Source organism: Pteropus vampyrus, unplaced genomic scaffold (assembly GCF_000151845.1).
Source record: "Pteropus vampyrus isolate Shadow unplaced genomic scaffold, Pvam_2.0 Scaffold199, whole genome shotgun sequence".
Lineage (NCBI taxonomy): Eukaryota > Metazoa > Chordata > Mammalia > Chiroptera > Pteropodidae > Pteropus > Pteropus vampyrus.
The window spans coordinates 664699-685408 of record NW_011888980.1 but is presented as its reverse complement, the minus strand read 5'-3'; the positions used below and the strand labels follow the sequence as shown (position 1 = coordinate 685408).

General features: G+C 42.5%; 1 protein-coding gene across 6 annotated transcripts in view; it reads left to right on the top strand.

The window, feature by feature from the left end:
* FRMD3 (FERM domain containing 3) overlaps nucleotides 1-20710 on the top strand; it is a 323707-nt gene that overhangs the window by 243481 nt on the left and 59516 nt on the right. For all 6 annotated transcript variants that reach the window (XM_023537767.1, XM_023537766.1, XM_023537764.1 and 3 more), the window contains 4 exons: nucleotides 4730-4817; nucleotides 6455-6543; nucleotides 9620-9683; nucleotides 10583-10671. In XM_023537767.1, coding sequence (XP_023393535.1) covers nucleotides 4730-4817; nucleotides 6455-6543; nucleotides 9620-9683; nucleotides 10583-10671 — 330 coding nt within the window. The remainder of the gene's footprint in view (nucleotides 1-4729; nucleotides 4818-6454; nucleotides 6544-9619; nucleotides 9684-10582; nucleotides 10672-20710) is intronic.

The following is a 20710-nucleotide window of genomic DNA, read 5'->3' as shown; positions in this document are numbered from 1 at the left end:
AACTCTTAAAAGCCGAAGTATAACACAGATTCAGAAAAGTGCATAAAACGTAAGTGTAAAGCTCAATTAATTGTTATAAAGCAAGCATGTATGTAACTGCCACCCAGGCCCAAGAGAGTTGGAAACCTCAGAAGCCCCTATTCCCCTTCCCAATATTTGCCTTGTCTCTCTTCCCCAAAGGGGAAGTCACATCTCTGACTTTTAACACTTTAGTTTCTTCTCATTTTTGAAAGCTACATAAATGGAATCCATTCAGCATGTAGTCACTTGTATCTAGCCTCTTTTGTTCAGTTTAATTTTTGCAGTAGTCACCCATATTGTTGTGGTAGATTTAATTCATTTATTTTCATAGCTGTATAGTTTTCCATTTTAAATCTATTCTACTGTTGATAGACATTGAGGTTGAATGGAATTGCTGTATTACAAGGTAAACATGCTCAACTTTAGTAGATAATGCCAGAGTTCCAAAATTCTGTTCAGTTTAATTTTTTGATAGGTCTACAAAATTGCTCTTCCACCAACAGTATGTGAGAGTTGCTTTTGCGGCACATCCTCTTGAGGACTTAGTATTGTATTTTAAATTTTAGCTATCAGATGGATATGTGTATGATTTCTCACAGTTTTAATTTGTATTTTCCTTATCGGAAAGGGGTTATGCACACTGTCATGTGATGGTTGACTATCTGAATATCTTATTCGAGCCTGTTTAAGTCTTCTGCCAATTTTTCTTCTGAGTTGTCTTCTTCTTCTTTTTAAAATATTGTTTATTGATTTATGGGATTAAAAAAATATATACATAGGAGTTCTTTTTATTATCGTACATGTTGCCAAAATCTTTTCCTGTACTGGGGCTTGCCTTTTCACACCCTGGATAGTATCTCCCGATGAACAGAGGTCTTTAAGCTTAGTGGCATGTCCTCTGGAGCTGTGTGGCACTGCACCTGCTGCCATCTGGGGTTGAGTGTTTGCGATTAGAGATCAGATGCCCATCCGATTTACAAAGGACAAGAAAATTCAGAAAGAGGCCACTTGGGCAAGCAAAATATACTGTTTCCAACATGAACTTTTGAGTTATAACTTTTAGTCATTAACTTGTTCCCCAGACTGACTGGAAAAGAAGGGTGTGCTTTAAAACCAAACTTGAATTTGAAGAATAAGCAATGTGTGGCTTATATAGAGGTGCTTACAGGTTGACCACTAAGGAGAATGGCCAGCTCTCTAGAGCAGAGGACTTCCTGTTAGTGTGGGCAGAGTGAGGGCTTTTCGTGCCATGTGGGAGGATTATCCTGGAGCAGCTAATGTCCAGTGGCTGAGGGAGGTTCTGTGCTGCTTAGGCTCTTGTCCTGGTTCATGTAGGCCCCATTAGGCTGAAGTTTTGCACTGAGGACCACCAAAGAGGGGGCGCTGTTTAGTAACATGCTGGATAGCTCAGCTTTGTGCTTTGTCCCTAGTCAGCAGGGGTGGGGGGGTGGGCGTTGGGGGAGGGGAGCGAGATGAGTGTACAAGTGAGTGAGAGAGAAGGAGAGATTGTGTGAGTTTCGGGGAAGGGGGCGAGAAAGACCCAATATTTAGATTCAATAATTATCTTGTGAAAGGTAAGATATTACTTTAAGAATTTATAGGAGAGCTACGGAGAAATACCTGTATAAACTGAGACAACTTTAAAAAAAATCCTTTTTCTGTCCCCATTAATATAGTTGGTGACTTTGTAGAATCTATTGTTACTTTATCAAGAAGAAAAATAATTATTATGACTGTGACTTGAAAAAAAAAATCAAAGAAATGATCGAAGAAAAATAGGAGTTGTTGGCTTGAAAGGACCCATACAGTGCTGATCAGGGCGACTAAGTGAAGATGCTCCCTTCACATACCAGTGACATTTCAGAACACTGACTAAAGAGGAAATCCTGGAAGGCTTTAGAAACACTTTATTTTTCTAAAGCAGGAGTTTGAGTTAATTACTCAAGAACATATTCTGTAAAGGATGTATGTAAAAATTATTTCTTATATTAAAAGAAAAGGGTAGCATATGTGGCTACTTTCTCTTCCTTCTCATGGATAATAGAAAAAGTATTAGAAAGTAGATACAAGAAGGAATGTCATCTTTGGATCAAAGGTCCTGAAGTATCTCTGGAAGACAGAAAACAGAGGAACTCCAGGGCAAGTACATATATAGGATGGGAGTGGTTTTGGGTGCTTCAGGCTGCATATACACAGGTTGACCATCGTGTTGATTGGGCAACCACATTTGGGCAGCTTTGACCCAGACGGGAGAACTAGAACCTTCAGCCTGAAATCAGGTTACTGACACACACTCTTCCCACGTGGCATGTCCCATCCTTCCCTACAATCTCTGGAGGCCACGGCATTAAATCAGTAACATCAAATACAAAGATGAGTGTCTGACCAAGAATCACCAAATGCTTAAGGAAACATCAATTCATTGAATTAGAAACACTGACTCAGCAAACCAGAAGATCATCACCAAGAAAGCAGCATTAATGGAGCAAACAGGATTGGACTTTAAAAGAAGTAATATGGACATCCTCAGAGAAATAAGAATGTATCCTATAAAATAGGAAGAGGCAGCTATTTTAAGAGCCAAATACAGGAACACCTCAGAAATATTGTGGGTTGGGCTCCAGACCACCTTCATAAAGTGCATATTGTAGTAAAGCGAGTCATGTGAATTTTTTGGTTTCCCAGTGCATATTAAAGCTATGTTTACCCTGTATTCTAGTCTATTAAGTGTGCAATAGTATTATGTCTACAAAATATACATACCTTAGTGGAAAATGCTTTATTGCTAAAAAATGCTTACCATCATCTGAGCCATCAGTGAATCATAAAATTTTTGCTGGTGGAAGTTTGGTGACTGTTTACTGATCAGCATGGTGTTTGCTGAAGGTTAGGGCAGCTGTGGTGATTTCTTAAGATAACAGTGAAGTTTGCTGCATCGATTGACTCTTTTGCTTAAACACTTAGAGGCCATTGTAGGGTTATGAATTGGTCTAATTTCAATATTGTTGTGTCTTGGGAATCAAGAGGCCTGAAGAGAGGGAGAGAGACGGAGGTATAGCCAGTTGGTGGAGCGGTCAGGACACACACATTTATTAAGGTTGCTTTCTTATTTGAGTGCAGTTTGTGGTGCCCCAAACAATTATAATAGAACTTCAGAGGTCACTGATCACAGTTCACTATAAAAAATATAATAATGAAAATGCTTAAAATATAGTGAGAGTTAACAATATGTGACAGAGACACAAAGTGAGCAAATGCTTTTGGAAAAAAATGGCCCCAGTAGACTTGGCTTGACGCAGGGTTGCGGAAACCCTCAATTTGTAAAAAAAAAAAAAAAAGTGGTAGATGTGAAATGCAGTAAAGCAAAGCACAGTAAAGCAAAGCACAATATATTGAGGTGTGCCGCCTGTACATATTACATTGAAAATGATATATTTAATCGATGTTATAAAAACTCATAAATGGGATGAAAAGTAGGATGCACATAACTGAAGAATAAATTAACAGGCTGGAAGTTTGAATTAAGTAATTCAGAATGTAGTACAAAAAGACAGGGATTTAAAGATTGGAACAGAGGTTAAAAGACATGGCAGATAGACCTAGGAGTCTCAAAATCCATTTAGTAGGAGAGAAGAGAGAGAATGGTTGGGAGTAAAGAAGGAGGTTGGAAAGGAAAGAAAAGATCAAAGAAACAGCCAATTAAAAGTGTTCCCACAGTGCTGATCATGATGAATGAATAAAGATGCTCCTTAGACACATCAGAGTGAAATTTCAGTACACTCAGGGTAAGGAGATCTCAAAGGCTTTAAGGAGAAGGTAGATGGGATTCTTTTTGGTTCAGAGGCATGATGATGACTCAGCTGTCATGAGTGGGTACTGGAGGAACTCTATCTTTGGGGAGAAGCTTAGGTGGAAATAGATTTAATATTGCAATATAGGTTTACCCTTTGAAAATAACTGTTGTTTTCCTTAGCAAACTCTTCGTGGTTGTTAGGGTTATATACTTGTCCTCGGGGAGTGATTCAGATCCTCTAAGTTACAAGCGGGATATTAATGTTAGTCAAAGTTGAGTCTTTGATGTGCTGCACAGTCCTGGTTTGGAAGTTAGCCCCGAAAGAACTTCTCACAGCTGTCTATATTTGTAGCCTCTTTTCCCACCCCTGAGGCCAGGACCTTGTTCACCATCCTGGAGGACAGTGCTAGGACTAGGGGCTGAGATTTCCTTTCAAAATCCTGGGCTTTCCAATGGCATGCTTTACAGTTCTTCCTACCCAGATGGCTCTATTTAGACTTGTTGATGGGGTAACAGGATTGCCCACTTTCTACCCTGAGCAAGAAGGAATGTCATGTATCCTATATAATCTTTTAAATTAAGTTGGAAAGGACAGATGCCAAGTTTTATTTCATATTAAGATTGCCTTTTCAAAGGCCTATTTATTGGTAACTTGACAACCTTGATTAACTGTACGGGTCACGGGAATCCTCAGAGTATTCGTGGGTTTATTATGGAACAGTTAGCCAGGGAACAGGAGCTTACATTCCTTGGCAAAGGGTACCTTGTGATGAAGAATAACAATCAGTCTTACTGATTGCTGTTTGTGTAGGGATTCTCTATTTAGTTGAGTAGATCGCATTTTATTGAAGGAAGAGATTCTGTGTTTCTGTTATTTTCCATATTAACCCTCTACTTTTTCTTGTGTGATTTTAGAGGCCAGAGTCCACCAGTTGCTGAATTTAATTTGCTCCTGAAAGCTCACACTTTGGAAACCTATGGAGTGGATCCACACCCATGCAAGGTAACTGCCTCTCACAGAAGGTCGACATTTAACGACTATTTTGCCTAAAAAAGAGTTAATTGGTCTGTATTCCTGGCAGACCCCTCCTAGGACATTTCCACAGCCTGACCCACCAACCCTAATTGGAAGGGGCAACAGTGGGCTGCAGTCAGGTGTTTTGGTAGTTGGTTTTCTCCATTGGACTCTACCAATTGCTTGCTAATTGCTGTGTAGTAGCCACATATTCCTAAATTAACATACATGGATTCATTCATCAAGTGGATGGTTTTACCCCTGAGAAAATACTATTTATTTTCCAGGCCATTTCCAGCAAGAATGCAGTCTTAAAAAACAGAAAAGTGGAAGAAAGATTTAAAATTATATTTTGACATTAGGGGCATTTGTTTTTCTTTATCTTTTATTCATATTATTTGATAGTATTTCTCTCAAGGATGAAACCCAGACTGTGTGTTTTAGAATCACCTTGGCCCCACCCCCAGAGCTACTGATTTAGAATCAATGGTGTGTGCAGCTGGCGAATCAGCCTTTTAAACAAGTTCCCAAGGTGATGCTCTTGCACACGTTTTCTGGAAATGGTTTATGAAAAGTTTTCTCTTTTCCATACCTAAAATGAACTACATATTAACCAGATGCTAATCCAAATTCTGAACTAAGCGTTTATATCAGCCAGGCTCTGAAAGGCAAGTTTTTGAGTCATACTGGAACATTACTTTCTCCACATGGCACCGGACAGTAGTATTTGGTCAAGTACCAGTCCTAGAGCTCTCAGTTCAGGCTCCTCATTGCAGGCATGTGGGGAACTTCTTAAACTCCTGCCCAGTTCCTACAGGATCTGTTAGGGTGCAGATCAGGCTCTCCAGAAGATTCCAACATGCAGCCAAGGCCAAGAGCTGGTGGTAATTGTCCACTCTGGCCTGGGCATCTTGTGGTCTGCGCACACAATTATTTTAGAATATTTGCCAGATACCTCTTCCTAGTTATGGTACAAATCAGATTATTCCATTTAGTGAATTAGATTTTATCCACAAATGTGAGCCTCTGTTTGTTTGTTTATTTGTTTATTTATTTATTTATTTGTTTGTTTGTTTGTTTGTTTTATCTAGGAGACTGACTAGATTGTTGTTGTTGTTTCTTAGCCTTAATGCTTAGTTTTCTGGTTGAGGCTGGAAGCAAAGTAGGCATTTCTGGGCATGTCTTTATACTAAAATTGCCAGAAATCCTGTGTGGGATTCAGTCAAGCTAGAGTAGATGCTCAGGGCTTCAGTTTCATGGCATCTTTGGTTTCAGAGCTAATGACAATCAAGAGCAATTTGTTCACATTACAAGCATATCTGAGAACCCAGGTGGCCCCACAAGACATTTGGAAGTAGATAGTTGTTTGAGACTAATCTGTACTTTCACTGGCGGTTCCTGGAGAGGCAGTTCTGTTTTTCAAAGGGAAAAACTACATATTTCTGGACCTTTCCCGGGTTTTAGATGTCCTATCCTTGGGAGTCACATCTCAGAAACTTAGTTTATTGCTGCAGTCATTAGAATTAACCAGAAATTAACCCAAGGTGAGGCTGAATAAGCATACCATTTATCATTTATTTGATATCCCTCAGTCCAAATATGTTTTTATTTTTATTTTTTTGCAGGACTCAACAGGCACAACAACATTTTTGGGATTTACTGCTGCAGGCTTTGTGGTATTTCAGGGAAATAAGAGAATTCATTTGATTAAATGGTGAGTATTTCTTTGGAAAACTGGCTGACCATTTTTCTTAATCTTGTTTTCTTTCCCCACCTTTGACTTTTTTTGTTGTTGTTGGTGGGGACATCAGATAGAATGCCTAGTATCAATTTCTTTGCTTTAGAGCTTCATTACAAAGGGATTTATTAGCTATAAATGAAACTCAGTCTAGGTTGCCCTGTCTCAGCAGGGAATTGGATTTGTCAAGCTGAGGAGTCAAGGAGTCAATGTGGGAGACTTGGGGTGTGGCCTGAGCTCAGGGGTTCTGCCTCCAACAAGGTGTCCAATGTTTGCTCACCAGTAGCTTCTGCTCTGACCAGAGGGGCTACTGTGGGTGGGTCAGGGTGGGTAAAGGTGCAAGTTCCCTCAAGCAACTCAGGACTCATTCTCTCCTACTCACTTCTCTCCACTATATTCTGTCAAATCCTTGCTGTAGACTTAATTGACTTTTGTTATTTAGTGTATCAGCTAAGATGCTTTTGGTCAATTAATGTCTGCTCACAGTGGCTTATAATTAAGAAGACTGATTATCTCACAAAGCAAAAGTTGCAGAGATTGGACAATTCCACTATCCTTTAACCTAACTGACTGACCACACAGCCTTTGGGTCTCTCCATTTTTGTCTCGCCATTATAGGGTGCTGGCTTTTGTCCCTAGGCTCATAAAATGGTCACGCAGGCAACTCTTACCATCACAGCTTCACACAGTAACACTCAGAGCCAGGAGGAGAGCAGCCCTTCCATGTGTCTGCTCATAAAACAAGGATAACTTTTTCAGAAGCCCTGTAGGAGCTTATCTAATTGGGCAGCATTGGGTAACATGTGCCTACTTAAACCAGTCCTTCTGAGAAGAATGGGAACTCCTTGACTGAGTTGGGCGAATGAAGATCCATCTTCTCGGGACGGGGAAGAGCGTGATCTGCGTGAATATATATGACCCTGAGGAAGAATAAAGTCTAGGTGTGTCAGTGAAGAAGTGGAATGATAGAGTGGAGTAGGTGACCAACACTGCCTACTATGTCTAATCATGGAGAAAATGGTTTTGGTAGAATGGAAAAAGCTGAACATTTATGTTTGTGATGGAATATTGTAAAGGCTTAGTCCTGTTCATACCTTCCGCCTGATTCAGTTCCTTCTCTGATGGTCCCTGAGAGGTTTGCCACCCCTGTTTTGTCTCATTGTGGGGTGAGTTCACTTTTTTGACCTGAGCTCTTGGGTCTGAAGTTCTCCTTGATGGGACATTGGGCGTCCATCCTCAGTCCTGTGTTAGAAATGCTCTCTTGCACTGACCTGAACCTCAGTTTCATGGTTCGATACCTTCAAGATTTCTTCCAGCACCTCTTTATCAAGTAGCCCTCCTCACCTTCTTAGCATTCTCCCCATAGCGCCTGCCTTCCTTTCAAACCTTCTTTACTAGATTAGCATTAGTCAGCCGATGTCCACTCCTCTCCCTACACCTTCCACTCTTTGTATGACAGCCCTCTCTTTCTAAGACGCCTAGTTTCTCTAAGTATCTTCCTTGCCCTCTCTATCACCGCCTTTTACGAATTCATACTTCCAACTCCCCTCTGTGCCCACTCGTTTTCCTCTTCCACAATTAGCGTTCTCAAAACTCTTATTTTCCTTTAATAAGTCACTTAACTTCTCTGAATCTCAGGGCACTCATCCATAAAATGGGAATCAATGATTTCTGACTGCCTTATAGGGCGGAAAGGAGATGGGGAGAAGCGAATGAAATAGTGTGTGTGAGAGCGATGTGATTTGTGAACTGTGATGTTACATAAATGTAACGTGGTGGTATCCAGTTTTTTTTCCTCTGTATTTTCAGCACCTCGTAAAGAAGCTCCAATGTTAATCACTGTTCAGTCTATTTTAGAATAAATGCCCTAGGGATTCCTATTGTCTTTGGGGAGCATGGGTAATTTGGGACTTTCCCCCATCCTATCCTAGGACTGGAATTGCTTGGAGGTCCTAAAAGGTTTTAGACCCTCACGTTTTGAATTGCTTGAGCCCTGAAGTAGTTAGGTTAGAATCAGATACATCTCAAGTACAGATTAATTGCAAGTCTCTCTTCTTTTTGAACCTCAGTTTCTTCCTGTGTACATTGAAGAGTTGAAATAGACAATCCAACCATTTGTTTTTGGTTCTACATCTTGGTGTCCCCGGTGGGATGCTGATGCAACCCCATCCTCTACAGCCTCTGCTTAGGCATGTGTATTTCTAACAGCCATGTACATGTTACTAAAACAAATTTTATTCTCACATTAATTCTAGCTTTTGTTTTTATTTTTTAACATCCATTGAGATTTGTCACTCTTGCAAATCCTCTACCTAAATTAAAACAGCCTAAACTAAAAAAGCACAGGGGCACACATCAATATCCAAGGAATTAGATCAAAGGAATAAAAGTAGAATTCTCTGCTCTATTTACACATATTTTCTCACCAAGAAGGCAACCTAGAGTCTACATTTCTGGCAGTTTTTAATCAAGCAGCTTCTTAAGATGAAACCTAAAGTCACTCTTTTGACTATAATTTATCATTCATTAAGTTGTCCTCACAATTCTGAGCATCTGAATATATAATAAGATATTCTCGTATAAACAGGAAGAGCAGGAATGAAAATTTTACAGCGTGGCGTGTGGGCTTCTTGGGCATAGATGTGAGAGGAGGAAGGAACAGATATTGTGAATCCATATCATCTCATTAACTGAATCTGAAATAACCACATTCTTCCTGCCTCACAAGGTGGGCTTGCCGGTTAATGTTTTGGTCATTAATGTTTAAGAAACCTCTTGAATTGATCCTTGGAAGAAAGGTGCAGCTTCATCGTAAAAAAATGGAATAATTTTAAGCTGCCTTTAGATCCTCTCTTGCAAAAAAATTGCTGTGTAATTCACTTGGGGGCTTTTCAATGCTCATAGGCCTTCACTGATGATAAGACAGTATCTTGTTTCATTGCAGTCTGCTTGGCATTTGTGAGTCAGCCAGATTCCTGTGGGAAAGCCAGGTACCTTGGTTAGTTGCCACTTTTTTTTTTCCCTCTAACCCATAGAGATTTTCTTTTCTTAGGCCGGATGTCTGCAAATTGAAGTTTGAAGGGAAGACATTTTATGTGATTGGCACCCAGAAAGAGGTCAGATACTGCTTTCCTAATTATCCGTTATTGTGTGTGCATGAGTATGAACATGTGTGTACATGAGTATGAGCATGTGTGTGCATATGTGTGCACATGAGAGAGATTCAAGCATACAATAGGCCTTTAGCATTGTAGCCCCCAAAGTCCATGACTTTAAAGTTTGTGACAAGAAAGGAAGCTATGTGCTGGGAACATTTTACAGGTAAACAAACAAACACTGGGTCTGCACAGCTAAGAATAAAGTCAGTGAACAATGCTGATCACGTATCCCTGTGTGAAAAATACACTGGGATAGATTTGAGCAATAGAAAATGGGACCTCCCTCTGCCTCTGTAATTTGCCAAAATGCAGATTTATGAAACAAGTGAAAAATACTTGTAAAGCTAGATATCCTCCCATGCTGGTTAGAGTTTTACAAACAGTTTCCATAAGATCTAAGACTCTGAAAATAGAGGAGTTACCAGATATAGGTTGGGTTCACCGGGGAAGGCATTTGGGAAGAGGCCATTACTGAGACTTTGAGCCTCAGAGCTAGTCTGGAAGTTTGTGGATTTTCCTAATCCTACTTTTTCAGTTCAAACAGTAGTAATTCAAGGTTAGAAAATAAGTTTTTAAACAAATCCAAGTCCGATTGAGAGGTAGGTGATGCCTGAAGAGTTGAAGATGGTGAGCCTGCTTTTTATCAGAAACGAGGTCTGGATAGATTAGTGATGTCTGCAGAGGGAGAGGGTGGGGAATGTCATTTCAGCAACACTTCTAAGAACATAGTAATGCACTGGTTACTCCAAATCTGTTTGGTAGATGTCGGGATACAAATAGGTTAATACCTGAAGGAAAAAAGATGAAAAACAAACTGTGTTTAACATGCCTTTTTTCGTTTTGCTATTTTTTATTAGAAAAAAGCCATATTGGCATTCCATACTTCAACACCAGCTGCCTGCAAACATCTCTGGAAGTGTGGGGTGGAGAACCAGGCCTTCTATAAGTAAGTAGCTTTTATTCTTTGAATCGTAGGTTTGAAAATCACCCGTGGAACCTTTTATATTTTGCAAACGGCTCCTCATTCATTTCTTTTAATTCAGTCCTTTTTATTAAATTTACGTGAATCATGGATTTGGTGCATCGTGCAGGGTAACTCCCTAATGCAGTTGTCCTGAGGAAGTCCTGAGCTCCCTGTTGGGCGTTTTCCATGGAATTGCTGTGTGTGTGTGTTTGCTTTTTGCTGTTGTTGTTTTTTGATTTTGTTTTTGTTTTTGTTTTTGGTCACTGCTGTTTGCATTCAACATGTGACAGGATCAAATTCTGATTGGGTGCCCCCCTCAGAAGCAGACCTTGAGAAGAGTTTTGTGCATGGTTTCTCTGGGATGTTGTCGCTGACTGTACCAATAGGGGAGTGGGGGAAGGGAGATGCAGAAGCAAGAAACGTAAGACACGTTAGTAAGCAGGTCACTGTTGTGGGCAGCTAGGGTCAGCTCTGCTGGGGAGCTCTGGCAGATGGCAGAACATGCCTCAGAGTTCTTCCACTGTCCGGCAAAGAGGCTAGGCTTTTTATCTCCTCATTCCCCATTCATTTTGGTTGAGGGCCACTTTAGAGGGCAGAGTTGATACTCTCTGGCACTTCTGGCTTACTTTGGGCTTGGGTTGAACGTACTCTCACAACTAGAAAAGGAAACCTTTGGCAGTGAGTCACACATGTTCATAGTAAGAAACCTTCTGTATACAGAGATGAGAGCCAAAGATTTATGGGTGGAATGCCACCAGAGTCTAGGACCATAGAAAGTCAGTGCTGGCTGACAGGACTTCAGGAACCATCTGTAAAGCTCTCAGGTTTCCAAAGAGGTTCAAGTTTAGGATCTTTCCACTGAGTTCCAGCTTCTCTTTGAGACACACTTGCTGATTGGAAGAGCAGTGGTGATGGGCAGCGTCAGGAACTTAGCCCAGCCCTGCCCAGGGTGGCAGCACGACTGACCTTGAAGCTTGTCCAGGTGTCCTTTGCGCAGTCTCTCCATTACTGAAATTCTTAGTCATTAGACTCACGTCCCTGAAAATGCTGAGTTTTTAAACGTCCTAGGCTTTGGCTGATGACCATCAGGAGAATGACAGCTCGGATAAGACTAACAAACCCTTTTTAGCTACAGAACCCTTTTTTCTTAACCCATTTCCCATTTAGAAAAAAGCGCAGCTCACTGCCAGTGTTAATTTAATTTTAAATACACACACTCCCTGAAGCTGAAGCAAATCTGACTGGTTTTCAATGTGAAAATAAAATATAAAAACTGTTTTTGGAGTTATTTCTAAACAGAACTTTTCTCTAATCCTAATGTAACAGAAATGTATACATAAATTGGATTCATCAAATGCATCTTTGGCTAACAACTGTTCGAGAATGATGTTAACATCTCGCGTGGGAATGCTACTACGTTTCCTAGGACTTGACATTTTCAGCGATTGAGAATTACTGTATTTTGTAAGTGGAAATACCACTACTAAAAACAGAATGCTATAAATAGAATGATGTCATTTGTTTCCAAAGACTATCGATATACCAGAGCGATGCAAAAATAATAATAAAAGAGAGAGATTTCGTGGCAGACTTTGGGGGTAAGGTCAGGAGCAGCAAGTGCTGCCCGAGTATTCCCTGGACAAATGGGAAATGGATTAAACAGAAGTGTAGGCAAAGCCTAGTATATAAAAGAGATAAAAATAGAGAAACTGTGGTTGTTGGTGAGGACCAGAGTTGGGATTCGGGACTGGAGACCACCCATTTCTTGTTGTGTCCCAGGAGCTTGGGTGACCAGTTGTCCCAGTTTGCCTGGGCCTTTCCTAGGTTTAGCATTGAGAGTCCCATGTCCCAGGAAACCCCTCAGTCCTGCACAAATCCTATTAGGAACATAATTTGAAAACTCTCGGAGGAAATGATCCATAAAATGCAGTGCTTCTCGCAATGACAGGAAGAAACGATGTCTATCAGTAGATTTTTCCACAACCATCACCACCTCAAGGCATCTGTGTGCCCCATGCAGTGTTTGGGGACTAGTAAAAAAGTATACCTGGTTTGAAAAATCAGCGTGTCTAAACCTCTCTATCCATGTGAAAACAGAGAGAGGGAAACAAAGAAACTGATCTTTAGTCTGAGTCTATACATTTTTTAAAAATTGAGATAATACATACCATAACATTTACCCCTTTAAAGTATAATTCCTTGATTTTTAGTCTCTTTCATGAGATTATGTAACCATCACCACCGTCTAATTCCAGAACAGTTTGTTATCACCCCCAAAGGAACCCTGTACCCAATAGCAGTCACTGCCATTTCTCCCTCTCCCCATACCTTGGCACCACTAATCTACTTTCTGTGTTTATGGATTTGCTGCTCTGGACATTTCATATAAACAGAAACATAAACTGTGTGGCCTTTTGTGCTCGGCTTCTTGTACTTAAGGTAATGTTTTCAAGGTTTATCCGTGCTGTAGCATGTGTCAATACTTCATTTCTTTGTATGGCTGAATAATGTTCCATTGTTGAGATATAGTACATTTGTTTATTTATTCATCAGTTGATAGACATTTGAGTTGTTCTCTCTTTTTAGGTATTATGAATAATGCTGCAATGATATTCATATATAATTTTTTCTGTGGACAATTACGTTTATACCTAGTAATTTTTAGGTCAGAGGGTAACTATATTTAACTTCATGAGAAACTGACAGTTTTTGGAGCCTAAGCTTTTGGAACTCTTCTGATTCTCCTTTAATGAAATCATCTGGTTCCTGTCAAAGAATAATTTAGAGACATTGAGTTAGTTATTTTGAATGAAAATTTTCTCACAAATGAGGAAGTTAGTAGATAGAGTCTTGAAAGAAAGCAAAAGCAAAATATATCATGGCGTTATTTTATTGAAGACTTTTATGTACATATCTGTACTAGATCTGATCTCTCTCAGAGTAAGAACTAGGTTTCATTTATCTTTGCATTACCTAAAGACCCGAGGCATTCCAAAAAGATTTACTGGATAAAATTGATAAGGCATGGTTCCTGTTTTCAGGAGATTTGTAGTTCATGATAGAGACTAAAAGGGAAGTGTAAATAAAATGCTAGAGGGGAGACCAGAGGAGGAAGACCAGGGGGTGAGGCCGTAGAAGGCCTGTTCAGGTGGAGGAAGGACATTCTGAGTAAGGGACCACGGTGGAAAGTGGAAGACATACGATGGGGAGAATGAGCAGTTTCACAAGGCTAGAGCAGAAGGTATATGTATGAAGTAGAAAGGAAGGACACAGAGGGCTTAGCCATCGTGAAAGAGGTGGCAGAGGAGTGACAGATGTGGTTGATTGCTGCTGACCCACAGACAAGGGTAAGGGGAGGGAGTGGTGGAGGAGAACATCCAGAAGACAGGCTTCTTTTAGAGCCAACTCAGTAAGTCCTACTTGGAAGGACATTAGCGCAGACTGGAAGATCTTTTCGTGCAATCAAGAGATCTCTTTCAAAGAAAACTCAGGACATCAATTAGTCCTTTTTTACACACATGCTGTCTTATCATGTAAGAGGGAGTTGGTTGGTAGGTGGAGTCAAATAAAGGCAAAAACAGAATAGAAAAGAGGAGAGAGAAAGAGAAGAGACTGCGATCTGGGGAATGTATTTTGCACATTTTGGGGTACAGTCATTAGCTGGCAGCTTGCAATGAGGTCAGTCTGATAATTCTGTCATTGAATGGGCCAACTAGGCATATCAGGGAAATCACTTCCAGTTGTCTGTGCATGCTTCAGAAGGTCCGGGGAGTTTGGCTGTGGGCACAGCAGCACTGTGCAAGTTGACCAGATCCTTGCATTTGATCTGGTTAGGCCGGGCTATTCTGTCTCTCTTATTAAGACTTCTTATCTCTAATATTTGTACTGATCTCAGGTTTTCCAGAACCCTTTGCTCTTCCATTATCCTATAACCACCCCTGTTCCTTAGGAAGAAGATACCACTTGTTCTGAGCCATCTGTATACCATGGACAGCCTCTGGCCTCAGGCTTCTCATCCGTAGGATGGAAGGACCAGGACTCTGGCATCCTTTGCTTGCCTCACTGTGGCCTAGTGGTCATGAGTGTGGGCTTTGGAAGTGAACAGGCGTAGTTTTGAATCTTGACTCTGTTGCTTCCTCGCAATGTGGCTTGGAACAAAGCCTTTGCACTCTCTGAGGCTCATCTTTATTTTTCACCTGTAAAATGCAATTGGTAATACCTGCCTTGTGGTGTTTAGCTCTGCCAGGCACATGGACCATTGATAAATGGTAGCTGCTGCAACGACTGCCACTTCTACCCGCTCCAGTAACGATGAAACCTCCATGGTGGGAGCCTGTTTCCTCCACTGGTTTATGCCTTCCCGGACTTCCTGCTCTGTCTGACTGGCACTGCACTTTAACTGTTTCAACTGGCAGAGCGAGGCCCTAATCTTGTTTCCTGGGTTGACTGGGCGGGGGGTGGGGGGGAGGTGCGGTTTGCCTCTCTCTTTCACTTCACCTGCCATGGGAACAGGGAGGCTCGGTGGCCAAGAATTCCCGAATGTGCTTTCAACATATGAATGTACTGCTCGTTGTCAGCTGGCCTAGGGCCACCGACCAGGTTTGAAAGCCCTGGCTCTGAGCTCTGCTGCCTGGGAACAAAGACCAGGAGCAAAAACTCTGATTTTCCCTCCTCCTTCAAACCCCAGGGGATCCCCGACACAGACTAGGACAGTCACCATTTCAGAGCTTCCTTTATGCCATGTGTTTTCTAGGTGCTCTACCCCAGAGCAGCGGAGCTTACAGCTTCTGGGCACTGGTTCCCTAAAAGCACACTGGGCACACTGAAGGGTTCAGTGGCTCACTGGTGTTGCCATTTGACAAATCTCTCTCACACCTGCTTTGTGTGCGTGCTCTGCTAGGCACTGGGCGCAGCCTCAAATGGCACTCTGTCCCCAGTTTTGTGAGGCATTGCGTGCAGGGAATAAAGGCAGTCAGTCCCTAATAAATTTCTCGTCCAGAGATGGGTGAGCATTTTTAGTCAGAGGAACAATGTTACACTTGGTAGATAAGGAACCAGAGTAGCTCCCTGAACCAGTGCCTCTCACGTTTTAGTGAACACACGAATTACCGGGCTATCATGTTAAAATGTGGCTTCTGATTCCACAGGTCTGGGTGGGGCAGGAGGGTTCATATTTCTAAGCTCCCCAGTGATGCTGGGCCGAAGGTCTAGGGACCACACTGAGTGTTAAGGTTCTCAGCCGGAGGTTCTCAGCCCCGATTGCCCACTAGACTACTGGGGGAACCGTTAATGCCAATGCTACCCCAGACCCAATGAAGTCAGAATCTGGATCCTCCCAAAAACATGTCCACAGATGTCCACATCAGCATTAGTCACAGCGGCTAAAAAGTGGAAAACCCAAATGCCCATCAGCTGATGAAAGGATAAAAGAAATGTGTGTATCTACACAATGGAATATTTTTCAGCCATAAAAAGAATGAGGTACTGATTCATGCTACAACACGGAGGAACCTTTTAAACATTACGCTAAGAGAAAAGAAGCTAGTCATGAAATAGCACATACTGTGTGAACCCATTTGTATGAAATGTCCAGAATATGTAAATCTATTGAGACAGAAAGTAGATTAAGTAATTGTGTGAGATTGGGAGTGGAGGAGATGAGGTAGGAAAACAGAAAGTGACTGCCAGTGGCTATGGCGGGGTTCTTTTTTGGGGTGATGAAAATGTTTTTTGATGATTTTTTTGAACTCCGTGAGTTATACTTAAAACTACTGAAGTGTACAATGAAAAGGGTAAACATTATAGTATGTGAATTATATCTCAATGAAGCAATTATTTGAAAAATTCAGAATTTGTGATGAGGGGTCTAGATGTTGGTAGTGATGAAAATTTCCTAGATGGTATGTATGTGCAGCCTAGGGTTAAATGCTCGAGTACAGTGATTCTCAACGCAGAGCTCCTGGACCAGCGTCGGCACCTCCTGTGAACGTGTTACAAATGCGGATTCCTGGGCTCTAAATCAGACTTACTGAATCAGAAAGGTGTGTTTTCAAAAGCCTGCCAGGTGATTCTGATGCCCTTTGAAGTCTGAGAATCTACATGGTGAAAGCATTATTTTTAGAATACAGACAGACCTGGGTTTTCAGCCTGGTTCTTCCAGCTTCAATCATGTGACTGTAGTTAAGTGACTTAACCCCTCTGTGCTCCAGTTCCCTCATGTAAAGATGTGGATTCCTTCCTCCTAAAAGAGAGCCGTGAGCATAAAATGAAGTAGTATATTTAAGGAACTTTGGATGGTTCATGGCCCATAGTAGATGCTCAGTAATGACATCAATTGTTATTGCTATGATTACTCCAGAAGTTGTAAACCATGATGAAATGAGAAATTGTACTGTTAATTCTAGAGGTGGCCTCTTAGGGCACCACCCTTTGTCTCCCCAGCACCCAACCTGACCTCTATCCCCAGCTCCTGTAGTAGCAGGTGCCAGAGGAGAGAGATTAGAAACGGGGTGGGGGAGGTGTGCTTGGCAGACCTGTGCTGTATGTGCATCATGTGATACTGGCAGTGACACTTTGCATATTCCAGGCACCGTCTACATGCATGGCACATCTCACATATCTTACCCCATTTAAAACACAGCTTCCCTGTCAGGACTAGGCAAGAAAATTCCCTAGTGCTGTGGGTCTGGGTGTAGTGGCTGCCCTGGCAGTTCTGGGCTTGGGAGTGATAGAGAGCTGTGCCAGCAGAAGGGTGAATAGCGACAGGCCACCATTTGAACACACAGCTTTTTTTCAAGTCAGGTGTTGGTAAATTGGAGACTGTCTGGATTTCTCTGTGAGATCAGATGTTTGAGAAGACTCAGTACTTCTGTGCTGAGATTTTTGCCAGAGGAATTGGAGATGGAAGTCAGGGGAGAAGACAGGTGGGGAAGAAGGCTGGAGGAGAGAGAATTGCTATTTTTACTAGGTGGTGCCTTCACTGCCTGTGGTGGGAAGAAGACTTTGGCTCTGGGCTTGTTGATGTGAGCGTCTGGGAAGCAGAGCACTGGAACGTTCAGCTAGAGTTAGGATGAAGGCTCTTTTTTTGGCTTTCACAGTGTTGGACGTGGTTCCCCAGAATCTCCATGATTTGCTAGATTGGCTTTCCTAGCTCAATAGTGAGAAGGCAATGGAGAGGTTTTGAGAATGGTATTAGGGAAGGAGGGAGAGAGGGAGGGAGGGAGGGAGGTAAGTGGGGATGGAGAGAGGGAGGGAAACTATTACATAAGGACCAGGTTGTATGCTAGGTACTTTCCCATCATTTAATCTCGTTTAGCACTCCTCAGAATGGTTTGAATTAGGTAATGTAATACCCTTCCTCTTTAAAAAATTTGTGGAGAAATTGAGGCTCAGAAAAGCTACATGACTTGACCAAGGTCACAGGAACCTTGGCCTCTACTCTTTCAAGTAGAACATCACCTCTTGGGTCATTCAAAGAGAATATGGGAACTCAGAGGTTCTCAAATGCAAGTGGGCTGCTTTGGAATGACCTTGGGATTGTTGATACAAATACGAACTCCTGGGCCCCTTTCCACACCCGCTGAATGAGCATCAGTGTTTTTAACCCCTGCTCCAGGTGCTGCTGATGCTCGCTCAGTCATCAAGTTTGGGAACAACCGGACACATGTCTTATAACCCAGCTACCTTTCTCTTTTCCCTCCATGTCCCTCCATCCTACTGTCTGTGTTTCCTAATTCCCAGAACATTTATGTTGTTTAAGCTCTCACAGTAAACAACCCTGTTAAAATTCCATTAAAAATCTCAACCTAAACATTATCAGGAGCCCACCTGGACATTGGAGAGGGCAGGGAATTAGCAGTAGTGCTCTCAGGAGAGTGTCTCTGAGCAAATCAAGTGACAAATAATTTCCAAGGGCATTCAGCTGCTGGAAAAAAAACCCCAAGGCTTTTTTTTTTTTTTTTTTTTTACTCCCCTTATCCTGAGAAGGTAGCTATTCACTTTCTCTGCAAAATGTGTCTTTTGACCTGTTTTTCTTGATTCACAGGAAAAGGTTTGTGTATACGCAGTGCAGTGCTGGCGCCTCCCCTTAAGGAGGCCGATCTGGTGTAAGGAGGAGGCAGTGGCCTCCTTGCATGGCCTGGGAGGGTGGGAGCCGAGGCTGAACCAATGAAAGCTGGAGCCGCCCACCTTTCCCCAGAAGTCACTCCACAGTCACTGGAGCTGCTGTGCTAGTCACACTCCTTGGAGCTTCTGGTATTGTCTATAAACTGGACACAGAATTGAACGTGAATTTCAAACACGCAATTAAGGCTCATAATAATCTTCCTTTGCAGACTCCCTTGCCCCAAGGATCCTTAGAAACCTAGAAAAACAACAGTTAAAACAAAATCAATTATAAAACGGAAGCTTCTTTAAAGGTTTTTCTTCCCTCCACCTCTGAGGACTTGGGAGCAACAATCCTGCCGAGAAGGTGGAGAATGGGAGATGGTGATGGCCTTTTTCTCAGGCTCCCGTGGAGACTATGTCAGGCCCACAACTCTCTAGGGTCGGGGTGTTGGGGAGCAGATGGGTCCAGAGCAGGCAAGTCCTCACAGGAGAAGGAGGGCTCAGAACTCAGCAGGACGTTGTTACACGTAGCATGTAGCTCGGCTCACTGGGGGTCTTAACTGGGTGTGATCTGTCACCCAGCTCTGGCCAGCAGGCTGCACTGCCTGTCCCAGGCATTGGACCATCTGGGGTGTGGATCTCACATACTCTTCACCTGTCCTTGGGGCTCCCAGTCTGTTGTCTCTAGGCCTTGCCTTGACAGGAGGGCCCCTCCTCAGGCCTCTGTCCCCACCTCCACCCTCCCCTGCCCATCTCACTCTCCGCTCATCCTTCGTAGCCAGTATCATCCTCTGTTGGCTCAGGCTGTTTGCAGAGGTGGATGAGAGAAGAGACTGCTTTGCAAAAGGCTTTTACTATAGCTTTCCATTGTTCTGAAGACAAAGACCAAAACCCTTGACGAGGAAAGCTCAAAGTCAGGTCTTGCCTAATTAGGGGGTAAAAATGTAGTGAGTGTGTGTGCGTGTGTGCATGTGTGAAAACAGTTAGAGTAATAACGTGGGGAAGTGCACGTCAGGTCTTCCTCTTAGTGCCTCCAGTTCTCTGGCTCGTGGCTTTTGTGCGTGTGGAGCCTTCTGCCTGGAACACTGCCACATCCCAACCTGGGTAACACCCTCCCACCTGTGCACCTCAGCTCAGCAGTCCATTCCTCAGGGCCCCTTCCTGGGCCCCCAGACTGGATCAGTACCGTCCACTCCTGATCTCTCATCGTATCTTTTCTTTCACAGCACGCACAATGGCCTGTAATTTACATTTGCCACTTATTTACGTGGCTTCTAGATTAATATTCGTTTCCCCTCTAAACCTTACACTCCATGAATGCAGAGACTGTGTGTCTTCCCTGAGCTTAGTGTGGAGCATGGAGCAAGCTAGGCATTCAGTTAGTAATTGCTGAGCAAATGAGTGAAGACTTCAAGGGGCTTGAAGTGGCGATCACAACCCTCACAGAAACTTCTAGCTGGAGCCCTGGCTGTGTACATGTCTTTGCTTAGAATTATAGAACATATCGCTTATATTGTGGGTTTTTTTTTAAATTAAGATTTTATAACTATCAATACTTTAAAATGTTCCTGAACTCTGAGAGGCCATTCTAACTTTTTGGATTTAACAGCATAAGGCTTAAAGCGACTGGTGTAGAGCCATCCTCAGCTGTCACAGTAATTTAGTGCCCTATGTGCGACCTCTGGGCAACCCATGTTCCAGGTTATTTCTCAGTGTTGTTTTGTTTGTATTTATGGGCAGGGCTCAGAGGTGCTGAATCAAGGCTTGGCAGAGCTTCTTGTACCTTGTGTACCTTAGTCATCGACCAGGGCGGGTTCTTTTAAAGGGCACTGGGTCATGGTGACTTAACCAGAGAATACTCAGAAGCCAGTGACCGTTTCCACGGTGACTTGGGCCCCTCGTGCCCTCTCTCAGG